Here is a 13,015-nt window from a genome sequence, read left to right on the forward strand (position 1 = left end):
CTGAAAAATGTTTACTCAAATGATATCTTTTTATATATTATATCCCCCCTCCCCCGCCCCGCCCCGCCCCGCCCCCTGACAGTCCCCAATACATGAAGGATGAGAGTTGACAGAGAAAACAAAGCCAATGGTTTACCCTGATAAGATCTCCGTCTATCACAAGCTCCGCTGCAGGCCTGAGGGGGACCCGGCGCCGAGTAATTTCATGCTGGATTGTATCGTCTTGTCTCATCAGCATAGAAGGGTGGCGGCACGCTTGGAGGAGGATATCGTTGTTTATGACTACAAGGCTGCGAAAAAGACGAGCATGCCTGGGTTTATGATGGAGTTGTTCCAGCAGACGTGGGAGATGCAGCAGGCTGAGGAGGTGAGGGCGAGGACGAGGATTTGGGAGTTGATTGGGGAGGTGGAGGGGTTGGAGAAGGAGACGTGGGATAGGGAGGATGCGGTAGAGGATTTGGGGAGTGCTGGTAAGAGTAGTGCTTGAAAAGGTTGAGCATGGAAGTCTAAATATCAGGGTTCATGGTGTGGCGGGTTCTCCTTTTCTTTTTCTCTTCTATGATGGGTGGTCCCTGTGTTTTGATAGACAATCACACAATATCAATATGACTGTAGAAGCCAAGAATAGAAAATGCTTGTTATTCAAATGGTTCGCCGCGGAAAAGCTTGATGAATAGGAGGTGTCAAGTCTAAAGTCCGGGATATCTGGGACAGAACGGCTCACCATCCCGGCCCGGGCTCCGAAGCTGCAAACTCGGAGTTTCCCGAAGACTTCACTGTCGCCTTCCGCAGTTGGAAGGTCTCGACCTGGACAAAAGTTCAGCCTCGCATAATGCCAATTTGGACGACACTGCTTGGCAGCACAGTGTTTGCGGGGTATGGCTCCGTCGAGCACCGTGTCAGGAGTATTTCTGACACCTTACCTTCTGACGACAACCAGCTCGGATGAGGTTTGTTTGACTGGTTTTGATACCGGTAGCTTTGTCGTCTGAGAAAGGGTCCGGAGCGGGGTGCGTGCTTGGAGGTTCGGGAGAAACACTGGAGTTGATCCCTCCCAACGAAGCGTGATTGGTACGGGTGAATCCTTGCTCGCCTGACCTGCCCATGCTGACCCTGTGATGCTTGCCACAGGGCGGCCGTATAACACTCCCGATGTTATAGGCCAAGGATGGCTTGATATCACAGGCCAAAAAAAAAGCACATGAAAGCAAAAAGCAGAAAACGCCGAGCAAACCGATATTTTTGGTACCAACCAGGCTTGGAGTTGGCAGCGAGAACATGTTCACGATTCCGATCAAGCTGGCTGTTTGACGATCGCGTGGTCCTGTGCCAAAGCGGAGAAGGTGTGGGAAACGAAAAAATGCAGCATCCACCAGACAGCAAGGAACCCTTGGAGATTTGGCTGCGACTTTTTGCTTGTGGTCCACCCAAGAAGTGACAGACCCCAAACGGTCATGTCCAATCATAACGGGCGGGAAAAGACCAGAAGAGAGAAGGGCGAGTCGGGCACCTCTGCATGCACTGTGATGGCCAAGAGATCGCCTGCCAAGCGACATCCCGTGGCTTGTTCTGGTGGTTGTTTTGCGGAGAGTCCCCCTATTGAACCACTGGAACGACGATAGTGGCAGGTTCTTTGATGCTGAGGTAGCCTAATTTTCCCTTTTCGAGTCGGGTGCAGGTTGGGGTGAGCTCGATATCCCGAGTCTGCATTTCCTGACTCCTAGACCAGCCTATCCCACCATCTAAATGTCGTGCAACTGCCGGCACGGAGAGGATCACCACTCGGCCGCAAGGAGCTTATTCTCGCGGGATGACTTGCGGTGTGGGGGATGGAAGGAAGCTGGGTGTCATCGTTCGGCTTCTCCCTGCTGCCATAGGCTGCCACCATGAGGTCCTTCGGTATGGCGAGGAGGGGAAGGGGCTCATGGTGTGAGCGGTTTGGATATCTCACCCAGAGATGTGGAAGTTGATACACGTGCTATGAGGTCCCATATGCCCTCTGTGCCCGCTATTCACCAACAGTTGACCGCAACATGTTTGGTGTCGGGAAGACAGATTAAATCGATATTGGCTGCAGGAAGAGGTCGAGATGCAGATGCCTGTGGTCCGGCAACGCACCGCGGGTAGCGCATGGCGACCGACATCGTAATTGCGATGCCACCGTTTCCTACTGCCTCTAGTTCTATCAGCACTTCTAACACCTAGGCACCCGATTAACTCATGTCCACCTAACGGCTGCTGCAGGGAAGGTAGTGATGCGTAAGCTGAAGCGGCGCATACAGCAAAGTCATCAAACAGCGAAATCTGAGCATAAGTCAGCGATCAAGTAACTCCCACAGCACCACGGTAATGGATGAAGCAAAAGCGCTGATGAAAGAGATTCCAAGCTCAAAGATTTCAGCGACTCGCTCTTTTTGATATAAATACAAGGCAGCCCCACCACAATCCACCAAAGCCGTCGCCACACCCGGCAAACCCCCTGTCATCTCGCCCAGGTCCTGCCGTCCTGGAGCGGTCCAAGCGATAGCCACTGGGCTGACACTGTGCGCCCACCTAAAATCCTCAGCCTCCAAATCCAAAATCCGCTTTTCTCCTTTTAAACTCAAAACTCAACCTGCGTCCAGCCAACACCCGAACTTCGCAGCAGAGGAAACACTTACAAACGTCTCACCACATGCCACATACCTCACCCCGCCCCGCCCCGCTTCACTAACAACAACACATTCTTGACCACAACCCCCCTCCCGCGTGCGCATGACGACCTGCACCACCCCGAGGACCCTGAAAGAGTGCGGACCGGAACTGGCCGCGACGCTATTCCCGGCCTCTGCCTAGCCTTTGCGACAACCTCCCCTCTCGCGGCCGTGGCGGACGAGTGGAGGACTTGGTTTTGGGGACACTTGGGATTTGAAGGAAACGTTTTGCGGATCCAGCCGCCTCTCAATCGCCTTTCCGCTGCTGGGCATACTGGGCTGGCTCAGAACAAGATTCTGGGTCAGCGGATGCGTATGCCTCGCGCCGCCAATTCAGGAAAGCGACAGCAGGGAGCAAGCAACCAGCGTGATACCAGGCATGAGAATGGCCTGGTAGGTCCGGGGAAGCGTGTGGTCAAGCAGAAGAGCCAGAACCAGCTCGATGGCATCTCCAAGCCAACCGTTGACGCTGCCTCCGTGCCGCCTCTGCCACTGCAAGTCAACAACAACAACACCACCACCACCACCACCACCACCACCACCACCGCTGCCCCGCCCCATCCCGACGACATGGCTCCCGAACACCGGACAACCGAGATGCTCCGCAGGGGCTCACTAGATGCCTACTCTGAATCTTCGTCTGCCGACTCGCTCCCTGCTGCCGTCAGCCTGCCCATCCCCGACGAGGGTCACCGTCAGATCAATGTGAACGATGCCAAGAATACAAACGTCCACCGCGACCCCGGCTTGATGGAGCTCGCCATCACGGTCCTTCGCGCATGCCCTCTTCAGGACACCATTGCTATCCTCATCATTCTCATGCAGGCTTCACCCGCTGTCTTGGCAACCATCTATACTTTGTTTACGCTTCTTACTTTTGTGCCACCCGTAACCACCAGTTCCGGTCTCAGCATCGCCGAGATTTTCGACGGCAGTCAAGGAACGCCTTCTCTGACGACCCTGGTTGGAATGGATGTGGTCATGTTGGGCATCTGGCTCTTCTTGTGGGCACCCATGCAGCAGTTCATCTTGGATCTCGCTCAAGTTGTGATCGCCTTGACCTTGGGCGGCGGTGGCACTTCGAGGCAAGGCACCACGAGCAATATTCTCTTTTGCGTGGCCATGGTAGGAATGTCTCAGTGGACACGGCACGCCCGGTGGAGTGGTTTGTCGCGACTGAGCTCGGTGTTGGGTTCCCATCGCTTCCTGATGGCTGATTCAGATTCAAATATGCGTGCATTCGAGAAGAAGGGCCCTGATGGGTGGCTTCGAAATATTTTGGGTATTCACATTCTGACTCAGGGTCTGGTGCGATACATCCGGGAATGGTACCTGCGGAGGGAACGTCGTGATTTGCAGCTCCAGAGCCTAGCAGACCCCGAAGCCGGAAAGTCCGTTTCTTTTACGGCCGAGGGTTCCTCAGATGCTGCCCTCATGGCCGCCGACAGCGATGCTCACCTACAAACCAGCGCAGGAAATATTTCGACCAAGAAACGCAGGAAGCAAAGTGCTCTCGTCCGGATCAGGCAGCCTCTCTGGGCGGCTCTAGCTAGTACCAAGATTGTTATGGTGAAGGAGTATGAGCTTTCCCACGCCGCCTCGGAATCAACCAGTTCGAACGCCACCGATATCCACAACCTGGGCAATGCCCCCTTCAACAAGCAGCCTGAGAAGATCTGGATCTGCTATGTGGGTTGCGACGAGGTCTGCTTCAACACCAGTCATTTCCCTGATCCATTGAGTGAAGACGAGGCATCCGAGGACGAGAGCCATCCAGGCATCGATATGAGTAAACCGTTCTATGTCAGGGTCAACAAAGCTATTTGGCAACCAACCCGAATGATGCCAATCGAAATCGGCGAGGAGGAAAAGCAACAAGGGACGTGCTGGACAGGCGATATCTACGGACTTACGCCGCTCTCCAACTACGAGTGCGAATTCGTCAGCACTCGTACTGGTGAGGTCATTTTCTCAACCAGTGTCAGAACCATTCAGGCCAAGAGCAAGGATCTCGAAGTAGCATCCAAAACCACCGGCAATCAACGATCGCATGCCCGCCACGACTCGCCCGCCACGACTCTTAGGGCATCCATTGCTGCAGCTGAAGCGAAATTGGCCGATGAAAAGGCCCGTCTCAAGTCTGTAAAAAAGGACAACAACCGAAAGCTGAATGCCCTGCGAAAAGAGATCGAGAAGTTGTCCTCAGCTGTACAGTCGGCTGGTGGAGATGACGAGAAACTAAGACAGAAGGTGGCGCAAAACAAGGTCCAGGAGAAGCGAGCCGAAGAGTCCATCAATGAGCTTGACGCGGAGCTCAAGGAGTTGGAGGCATTGCCCGAGGAGCTGCTGAATGAGTATCGGGCCAAGCAAAGTGCCTGGACATCAGAGAAGGCCCAGTTTGACAAGGCCCGCTCCTCCTTCAAGAGCTGGAAGGCGTCCATTGACAAGGAGTTGAAGTTGTTGGAAGAGGAAAGGGCTAGCTTACAGGCCAAGCGCAATAAGATCGCGACACGTATCGCCAAGGTCGATGATGAACATGCTCGCATCACGGATGCCAATGCTCGGGGGCTGAACGAGGCAGAGCGTCGCCGGCAGGAGCGCGCTGCCCTCGAGGCTGATATGGCCCGCACGGAGCAGCATCTCAGGGATCGCATCCAGACGCTTCGTGCTGGTAATATCACCAAGCAGGCGCAAATCCACGACCTGAACACCCAGTTGGAAGTTTACATGGCAAGCTTTCAAGACGACCTGGCTTACGACACAGGAGCGGTGCCGGGTCATTTCCAACCCTCTGCACAGTGGGGTCCGCCGCCAGCTCCTGTTCCCTACAACGCTCATGCCCATGCGCATGCTCAACCTCAGCCTATGTGGCCGCCGACCTCCATGGCCGGCCCTGCTCCTTCTCTTCTTCCGCCTTCGCACCTGTCTGCGTATCCCAGTCCGATCGGACCGGTAGCCAATCCACCTCACGCCAAGACCAGAGGTCGCTCGTCGTCCATGTTGAGCGATGTTTCAGGCTTCACTCAGTCGACGGAGGAGCTTGACCGTGAGTTCAACAGCAATGTAGGAGTTATCGGGCACCCCCACCTCCACGCCAACCATCATTCCTACGGGACATCAGGATCAACGAGTTTGCGAGGCCCACCTGGCTTCCACATTTCGCGGCAGCGAAGTGACGGCCCCGGTGTTGGATCAGGCTCGGGGTCTGGGTCTGGATCCGGCTTCGGCTCCGGCAGCAGTAGCGTGCGGTCGGGGATGAGTGGTGGAAGCGTCAAGGAAGCCCCCAGCCCTGCGTAACTGCCGGGTTGTTTCGAAGATGAAAGTGGATGTCAGGCCTTTTTTCACTGATGTCCGTCTTTGTTGACTCGGTTGGCTTTCTTTGGATATGCGCGTTTCTTCACAACTGTACTCGGCATTGCTCCTGCGTTGGTTGGACACTTCATGGCTGAATATCTGGCGGTTGTGTGTGTGCTTGGCCTGGCTTCTCTTTTTGTGGGGTGGGCATGTATTCTCATCAGCGAAACATAGCGGGTGTGTATGTGCCTACCTTTGGGGCTCTTGCTTGGCTACCTCCGTAGATAGATTGGATGTTTTCAGCGTTGGATCAAATGCGAAAAAGTTTGGCTTTGATACCTGTGTGTGTGTGTGTGTGTTTTGTCTGATATTTTTCTCGTCCCAAATTTGAGAGCAGGCGGTGTCATGTAGGAAAGTTTTGGACCAAGTCCGTTAGGGTTACGCCAGTGAAGTGGCTCGTGGAACATGCGGTTTGGCAACCGGTGGCTTTTGTCATCTCAAGGTTTTACGAAACGCTTTCGCTTGTGTCATGAGGCTTTACTGTACACAGCTGGTACCTACTGGGACGGCGGAATTGACCTTGGGCGGTGCACTGTCTAAGTGATGTCTTGGGGCTGGCCAACTGTGGATAGGTATTGATGCCATATCGATAATGCTTGTCCATAGACTCCATACTGCCGTGATCTCTCGCCGACGTTGGCTTGAGTCCCCCCCCGGAAAACCATCAAATTACCCAAAGGCTTCCAGACTCATGGAAGTTGGATCAGGCTTGTGGTTGGTGCAGTGTATGTAGATCGATCATATGCATCTTGGCACGCCCAGCCATCCTCGGCATTCCTTACACAAATGCGGGAAGAAAGCGTATCGTATCCGTACCTGCTGTTCCAAACTCCTGCTAATCTGTCAAGTTGCGTCAATATATGCAAGATGACACCGAATTGGGTTGGGTATGTGTACACTAGTTCTTGTTGACTGCTGGTGTTGGGTGATTGGTTTGTGGTACGTTGTGCCATATCCGTAGCTTCCGTCAAAGTGGGCAAGGGGGCTGGATGGCTAGGCTGTCAGGGGTTTTTGTTGTTGTTTTACCCCGCAAAATAATGCTGGAGGATTCTGCGGGGAAGAAGACGGGACAAAGAAGTCTTTCGAGGAGACAAAAAGGGCGCTAGGCTTGGAACAGGGGTGTGCCCGAGAAGTTGATCGTGATGGTTGCTTGCTGGCTGCAGGAACGGGTGGTTGAAGATGCAGGTTTTTTTGGGGAGGGAGATGGGGATGAATGACATGTGGTATGTGGGAGTGAAGATTAAGATGGTACTTGATTTGGGGTAGGAAGAACAGAGATGTTACGGGGAACAAATGTTGACAGCAGAACTTGACAGCTTCGGTGTGAGGGTGAGTCGAGTCTCTTGGCATCGTTGCTCGGTTCCAGTCTTGTACAAACAAATCGGTCCATCTACATGACCTTCTTGTTGGCTCTGCCCAGCTGATGAGAGAGTATTTCCTACACTACGTACTGTCGTGTCGGGACATATCAACCACCAATGAAGGTCACCGTCCAACTGCCCATGTTCTTTCACCTGGGTGTGGGGCGTTTAACTTTCTGAGGTCCCATGTAACGGCGTGAACGACCACATCCAATGACACTTCCAGGTTTTCCTTCCTGAATATCAACCGCCCCCGAGATCTCATCTCTTACACCTGACCTGCGCAAGCGTCTTATTTGGCAGGCTCAAATTATAGCGAGATCCATGCGGTTCTCAAAGAAAACAATCTAAATGGCATGATAGGAAATGAAGATTGGCGATGTTAAACCCCAAATCGAGAAGCTATCTCCTAGCCGTGAACTCCTGCATGCTGCTTTGATTCCTAGTGCCTCTTCTCTCTGTCAACGAAAGGTGTGTGCAACAAGACCAGGTGGGGGTGTATGCCGAGGCTCTTGTTCCCCCTCAATCATATGCAACGACGTTCCACTTTCCCCGGATTTTTTCCCAACACAACGTGAACACACAGATTTCCTTTCCCCGGATGGCGGGTTCCATTCCGTGGCGACATGCTCTCCCGCCGTGGAAATTCACGACGTCGGTCAAGACCCTAAGCCCGGTTTCTCATGCCTTGGCCTGCCGAAAGAGGTGTTGATGGAAGACTGACCCACCATCTTCTTCCCATTGATTGAGGGAGGAGGATGGATGTGTGTGTGAATACGAACCAATGGGGGGGTATACCCAAGACTTCTTGACCCCGAAAGCTGGCGGCTGGATCTGCCATTGTTGAGAGCGAGCATGAAAGTGGATGGTGCCTGGTGTAGTGTGCGGGTGAAGGGACCCTGTCAAGCTGGGAGAACCAAGAGGCAAGACCGCCTCCCGTCTCCAAATCACCCTCCCTCAAGCCAGAGTGAGTGGTATAAATCCAGACTCTTCCTCCGCCTGTCACTTTACCTTAGCCTCTCCCCCCTTCTTCACCGACCATCGTGTTCCACTGTACTTCACTCGCTCTCAAGTACATACAACAAACACCGTCGACACTCGTTCGTCAAGAAACTACCAAACCCAACACCAACTAATACTTAATATCCACCCCCCAACCTTCAAAATGAAGTACACCGCTGCCCTCCTCGCCCTCGCGGCCGCCGTCTCCGCCCAGGACATCTCCATCTTCCCCGAGTGCTCCCTCGACTGCATCATCAGCGGCATCGGCTCCGGCACCTCCTGCGAGCTGACCGACTTCGCCTGCGTCTGCGAGAACACCCAGTCCCTCATCACCTCGGCCACCCCTTGCGTTCTCGAAGCCTGCGGTGCCGATGTTGCTCTCAGTACGCCCCCTTCCCCTATTCCCATCCCTCCCCCCTTACTAACCTTCTCTCCCAGACGAGGTCCTCCCCGCAGTCGACGAGTTCTGCGCCGGCGTTGGCGGTGGCGACGATGACGCCCCTGCCGAGGACGACGAGCCCAGCGTCACTGCCACCCCCGCCCCTGAGCCCACCGACGCTCCCGCCGAGGATGATGACGACGAGGACGACGAGGACGTCGAGCCAACCCCTACCGGCTCCTTCGTTTCCAACATCACCCCTGCCCCCACCAGCAACACCACCATCCCCCCTCCCGTTGAGGAGACCACCACCCCTCCTCCCGTCACTGCTGGCGCCGCCGCTGTTGGATACATTGGCTCTTTGGGCATGCTCGCTCTCGGTGCCATTGCTGCTCTCTAAATGACGTTTCTCATAACCTGGAGTGGTTAGCGACCGTACAAGCACGGGGGGGGATACAAAATGTACCAATATCATCTTGTCTCGAGAGAGAAAGGCTGTACTGTACATATCTAGTTGGCTAGATAATGAAGTACAATGGAACATGCAACCGCAGCACATTACCACCTGAGGGTGAAAGAAGTATATATGCCTCATCTCTCTACATAAACGACTGGAAAACTAAAGATGATCAAAAACCGCCAAACAATAAAAAGTGACTAGTGATATAAACGGGCCTTGTGATAAAATAGACACCATACAAATGCAATTCATCCCCCGACTGACTGTTGTTGCCCCATGCTGTGCCTACTCACCTCAAACATATATACCCCTTCTTTCAAGTATACCTCACCTCATCAAACAACCCAGCCCTCACCTGCACCACGCTCGCCATCTCAAACAAAAAGCTCTGCAGCAGCACCACATTCGTCAGCACATGTGATACCGACACCGTCTTCTCCTCCACGACGGTCCCCGCATCCGTCTCCCCGTCCTCAGACGGTGCCAACAATGCATCCTCCCCGCCTCCTTCACCTTCACCTTCAGCGTCATCAGATGCATCCTCCCCGCCCTCCGCAGAGTCGGCCGAGACAATAGCTGGTTTCCTATCATAGCTCAATGTAATTGGCTCCACTGGCGGCTTGACCTCCGGGATTCCAATCCTCCTCGCCAAGATACTCTGATCAATCGCCTGGAAAGCCTTGGCTTGCGAGTTGAGGATATCGCCCCGGTTATCCCACGATATAGGCGCCGGGGCACTTGCTACGCTGGTGGGCGAGAAGGACCGGTTGGGGATAGGTGTCCGGAGAAGCGTGGCATCGTTCATCGGTACAACCCGTTCTGAAGCCACCCGTCTGGTCTCCTTCCTGCCACGGGGACTGCCTGAGCGACTGGGTGTACCGAGCTCAGACAATATGCGCTGGGCAAACACCTCGAGGCCAGAAGGTCGCTCCCTAGATGGGTTGCGAGCCTCGTCAAACATGCCCTTTTCAATGGACGGTGTGCCCGCGACTGTCGGTGCTTGGGAAGACGGGGTTCTAGCCCGGGACGGGGTAGGAATAGGAGGAGCGTGATCAGCAATCTGGAAAGCCTCTCGGCGTTGCTGAAGCAGGTCATCAAATCGTGGAACTTGCTCCCGGTATGCCTCAACCTGGTCGCAAAGAAGCTGGAGAACCTTGAGCAAGCGGGGAAGGCTTGACTGGTTCCACTTGGGACGCCGCCGGCACTCCTTCAGCTGCTGCATTTGGACGTATTCGGCGTATTCCTGGGACTCGGGATCCAGGGACGGGTCAGGAAGAGGCAGCTCCTCGTCTTCCTCGTCATCCTCGTCGAAATGGTAGCTTTGTGGGCTTCTCAAGAACCACCCTTCTAGATGCATGTAGCCGCACACAGCAAGGTCGATAACGGCTTCCGTCAGGCATAGGTTGGTTTCTACCGGGTTGGTGAAAAACGTTTCGAGCCGGTCAAGCATTATGTTTAGTAGAGGGTCTTCTGGGCGAAGGGTATGTGATCGGACGCTCCGAGGTGCACTGGGAAGACTGTCTGGCACGGCGGGTAATTGGTGGTTATTTGATGAAGTCTTGGGCGTGATCAACGGCGTTGAGCAGGGGTGGTTTTCTACACGTCCCAATGTGTCCCTGAGTAGGTTCTCGTAGAGCTCGTTAAAAGCGTCATCGCCGCCAATGGTACCAGCCAGTGCCATCAGATAGTCAATTTCTTGCGCCTGGGCTCCGGCTGTTCGGTGGTGAGACTCATCGAGCACACCTTCTGTGTCGAGGAGTGTGGTGACTGCGTATCGGTGATGTCTCTTAAGAATCGTCGATACAAGTTGGAGAGTCACATGAACAGTTTGATGATTCTGAGAACGGAGACAGGCGCGTATAAGGTCAACAAGGTTGAAGAGCAAGGGGTCAGCTGCCTCCTCGCTTTTGGAGGCCATCATGGTAGCCAGGTCCAGTGATTTACGTTTCCGAGCAGCGCTGACAATGTCGCCAGAATCAGCAGGGGCGGGCGATACAACGTCGGGTAAAGCAAGAAGGTAGTGAAGAATGAGGTTGATCATGTCGGGATGATCGACAGATTCCAAAATGCGGCGAAGATAAGTCAAGACGGCCACCGACGAGCCACCGTCCACATCAGAAGACTCAAGCAGCGAAGGGTATCTGCGATATATCAGCAAAGTTCATACGACTGACCATTGGGCCGAAGAGAACTTACAAAAGTTGCTGCAGAAAGATGACTTGGAAGTGCTCCAACAAGGTCGATTTGACTTCGACAGACTTACAATGATTCAGAACATCCTGCCAGAAGAGCAGATGGGAGAGAAATGTGTCCACATGAGATAAAAACTCGGGTGAGCAGGAGCTCACAATCTCGTAGTTTGATTTCGGATGTTCGTAGTCAGATAATGCAAGACAAGGGGGCACTTCGTTGCTTGGGTGGTCAATCACGAGCTTGCGGCTCAGTTGACTATACAGAGCGCCCAATCCCGTGGCCATGAGCGTTGACAAATCGCTCTCGACAATCCACTGTTCGAGCAGAACCGAGCTTGATGCCGCTTCGATGATATAAAGCAGGCCGGTCCTGGCAAAGTCACCCACCTTGCCCTCATGATGGATGTAGTCCATCAACAGATAAAAGAGGGGGAAGTCCTGTTTTTGGGTCTTCCCCGTGAACTTATCATGGCCGTCAACATGTTTGGCATCATGTGGACCGTGGTGGTGGGACTTGAACCAGGCGGGCAGTATCTCGGGATTCAGACGGATCTTAGTCGTGATGTTGAAAGCCAGTTCAACGATACGGGCCTCAATCTCGGCACTGAGGCGTATGCTGTTTGCGCCAGTTATGCGCACCAGCAGGTTCGTCAAGCTGCCGGAGAAGTTGTCGTTCTCCACAAAGGCTTCCTCCTCGCTTTCGATCAGCGTCGCGAAGAAGAGCACTGCCTCCTTGATGATCCATTCGTTGTAGGAGCTGGTGGCGATTTTGGCCACCGGGATATAAACTTGCTTTGCAGCAGCAAAGGAAATACATGGATGTGGGAGGGGACGTCTGGACTCGTCACTGAGGAGACTTGTCAATTCTTGAAGTCTGATCTCGATTTGTTCGGCGGCTTCATCATCGTGGGCGAGGTTGGAGGAGTGACGCCATGTGTGCTAATTATAGGACATGATCAGAAACGATGCCCCGATCTATTCATAGCAGACCTTGGGGAGTCTCACCAATAGCTGACTGTATTCCTTCTCGAAACGGTGTAGGCGACGGGCAGGATCCTTTGCGAAGTCCTTCCGGGAGCTTGCCGACGACAGCGGCGTGTGTGCTAGGAGGCGCGACCACTGTAGATGGGGAGTTAGGGGGAGACCTGGTTCCGGTCCTGGGGCGGTCACGGCTTACAAAATCCATGGTCTGTTTGGCTGCATCTCGAGCACAACTCGAAGCAGCGCAGACGGCGTTATCTCGTTGAACGACTGATGTCCAGTTGCATGAAGAGGTGCTGTTCCAGATGTCTTGTCGCGAAATTGATTAGATTAGCCGTTTGGCCTCGCCTGACGTCCACCGGCCGGCAGCTGCAGCGCTGAGTGAGCACGGGCGGCTTTTTCAGGGGTGCCATGCCCTGCGTGCCCGCCTGCAGCCCAGCCTGTAATTACAATGCCAAGCATATCGAGATATCCACCAGTTCTCACAATCACAAGCATCACTTTTAGTTTTTGCGCTTCACCGTCTTTCGTCCCGTCGGTGTAGTTCATCGTGACTCACCTCGAAAGACCCCCTCGATGGAAGCTTGTGTTTG

At 54.0% G+C, this 13,015-nt stretch overlaps 4 protein-coding genes across 4 annotated transcripts in view; 3 read left to right on the forward strand and 1 right to left on the reverse strand.

Moving 5' to 3' along the window:
• The window catches only part of PODANS_2_4110 (uncharacterized protein), a gene marked incomplete at both ends in the record, with an annotated part of 1,240 nt that extends 753 nt beyond the window's left edge, over positions 1–487 (forward strand). Inside the window, one exon of the mRNA XM_001911127.1 lies at positions 104–487. Coding sequence (XP_001911162.1) covers positions 104–487 — 384 coding nt within the window. The remainder of the gene's footprint in view (positions 1–103) is intronic.
• Positions 488–3,002: 2,515 nt separating this feature from the next.
• Positions 3,003–5,990, forward strand: PODANS_2_4120 (uncharacterized protein; the record flags this gene model as incomplete). Its single annotated transcript, XM_001911128.1, has 1 exon — positions 3,003–5,990. One exon carries the CDS (start codon positions 3,003–3,005, stop codon positions 5,988–5,990), a length of 2,988 nt encoding a protein of 995 aa, XP_001911163.1.
• Positions 5,991–8,573: 2,583 nt separating this feature from the next.
• On the forward strand, positions 8,574–8,906 carry PODANS_2_4130 (uncharacterized protein; the record flags this gene model as incomplete). The annotated part of the gene is made up of 1 exon (XM_001911129.1): positions 8,574–8,906. The coding sequence occupies one exon, from the start codon at positions 8,574–8,576 to the stop codon at positions 8,904–8,906; it is 333 nt and encodes a 110-aa protein (XP_001911164.1).
• Positions 8,907–9,565: 659 nt separating this feature from the next.
• PODANS_2_4140 (uncharacterized protein) lies at positions 9,566–12,627 on the reverse strand (the record flags this gene model as incomplete). Its single annotated transcript, XM_001911130.1, has 4 exons — positions 9,566–11,390; positions 11,446–12,380; positions 12,447–12,560; positions 12,619–12,627. The coding sequence occupies 4 exons, from the start codon at positions 12,625–12,627 to the stop codon at positions 9,566–9,568; spliced, it is 2,883 nt and encodes a 960-aa protein (XP_001911165.1).
• Between the last annotated feature and the right edge of the window lie 388 nt (positions 12,628–13,015).

The sequence above is a fragment of the Podospora anserina genome, chromosome 2 (genome assembly GCF_000226545.1).
Source record: "Podospora anserina S mat+ genomic DNA chromosome 2, supercontig 2".
In the NCBI taxonomy this organism is placed as follows: Eukaryota; Fungi; Ascomycota; class Sordariomycetes; order Sordariales; family Podosporaceae; genus Podospora; species Podospora anserina.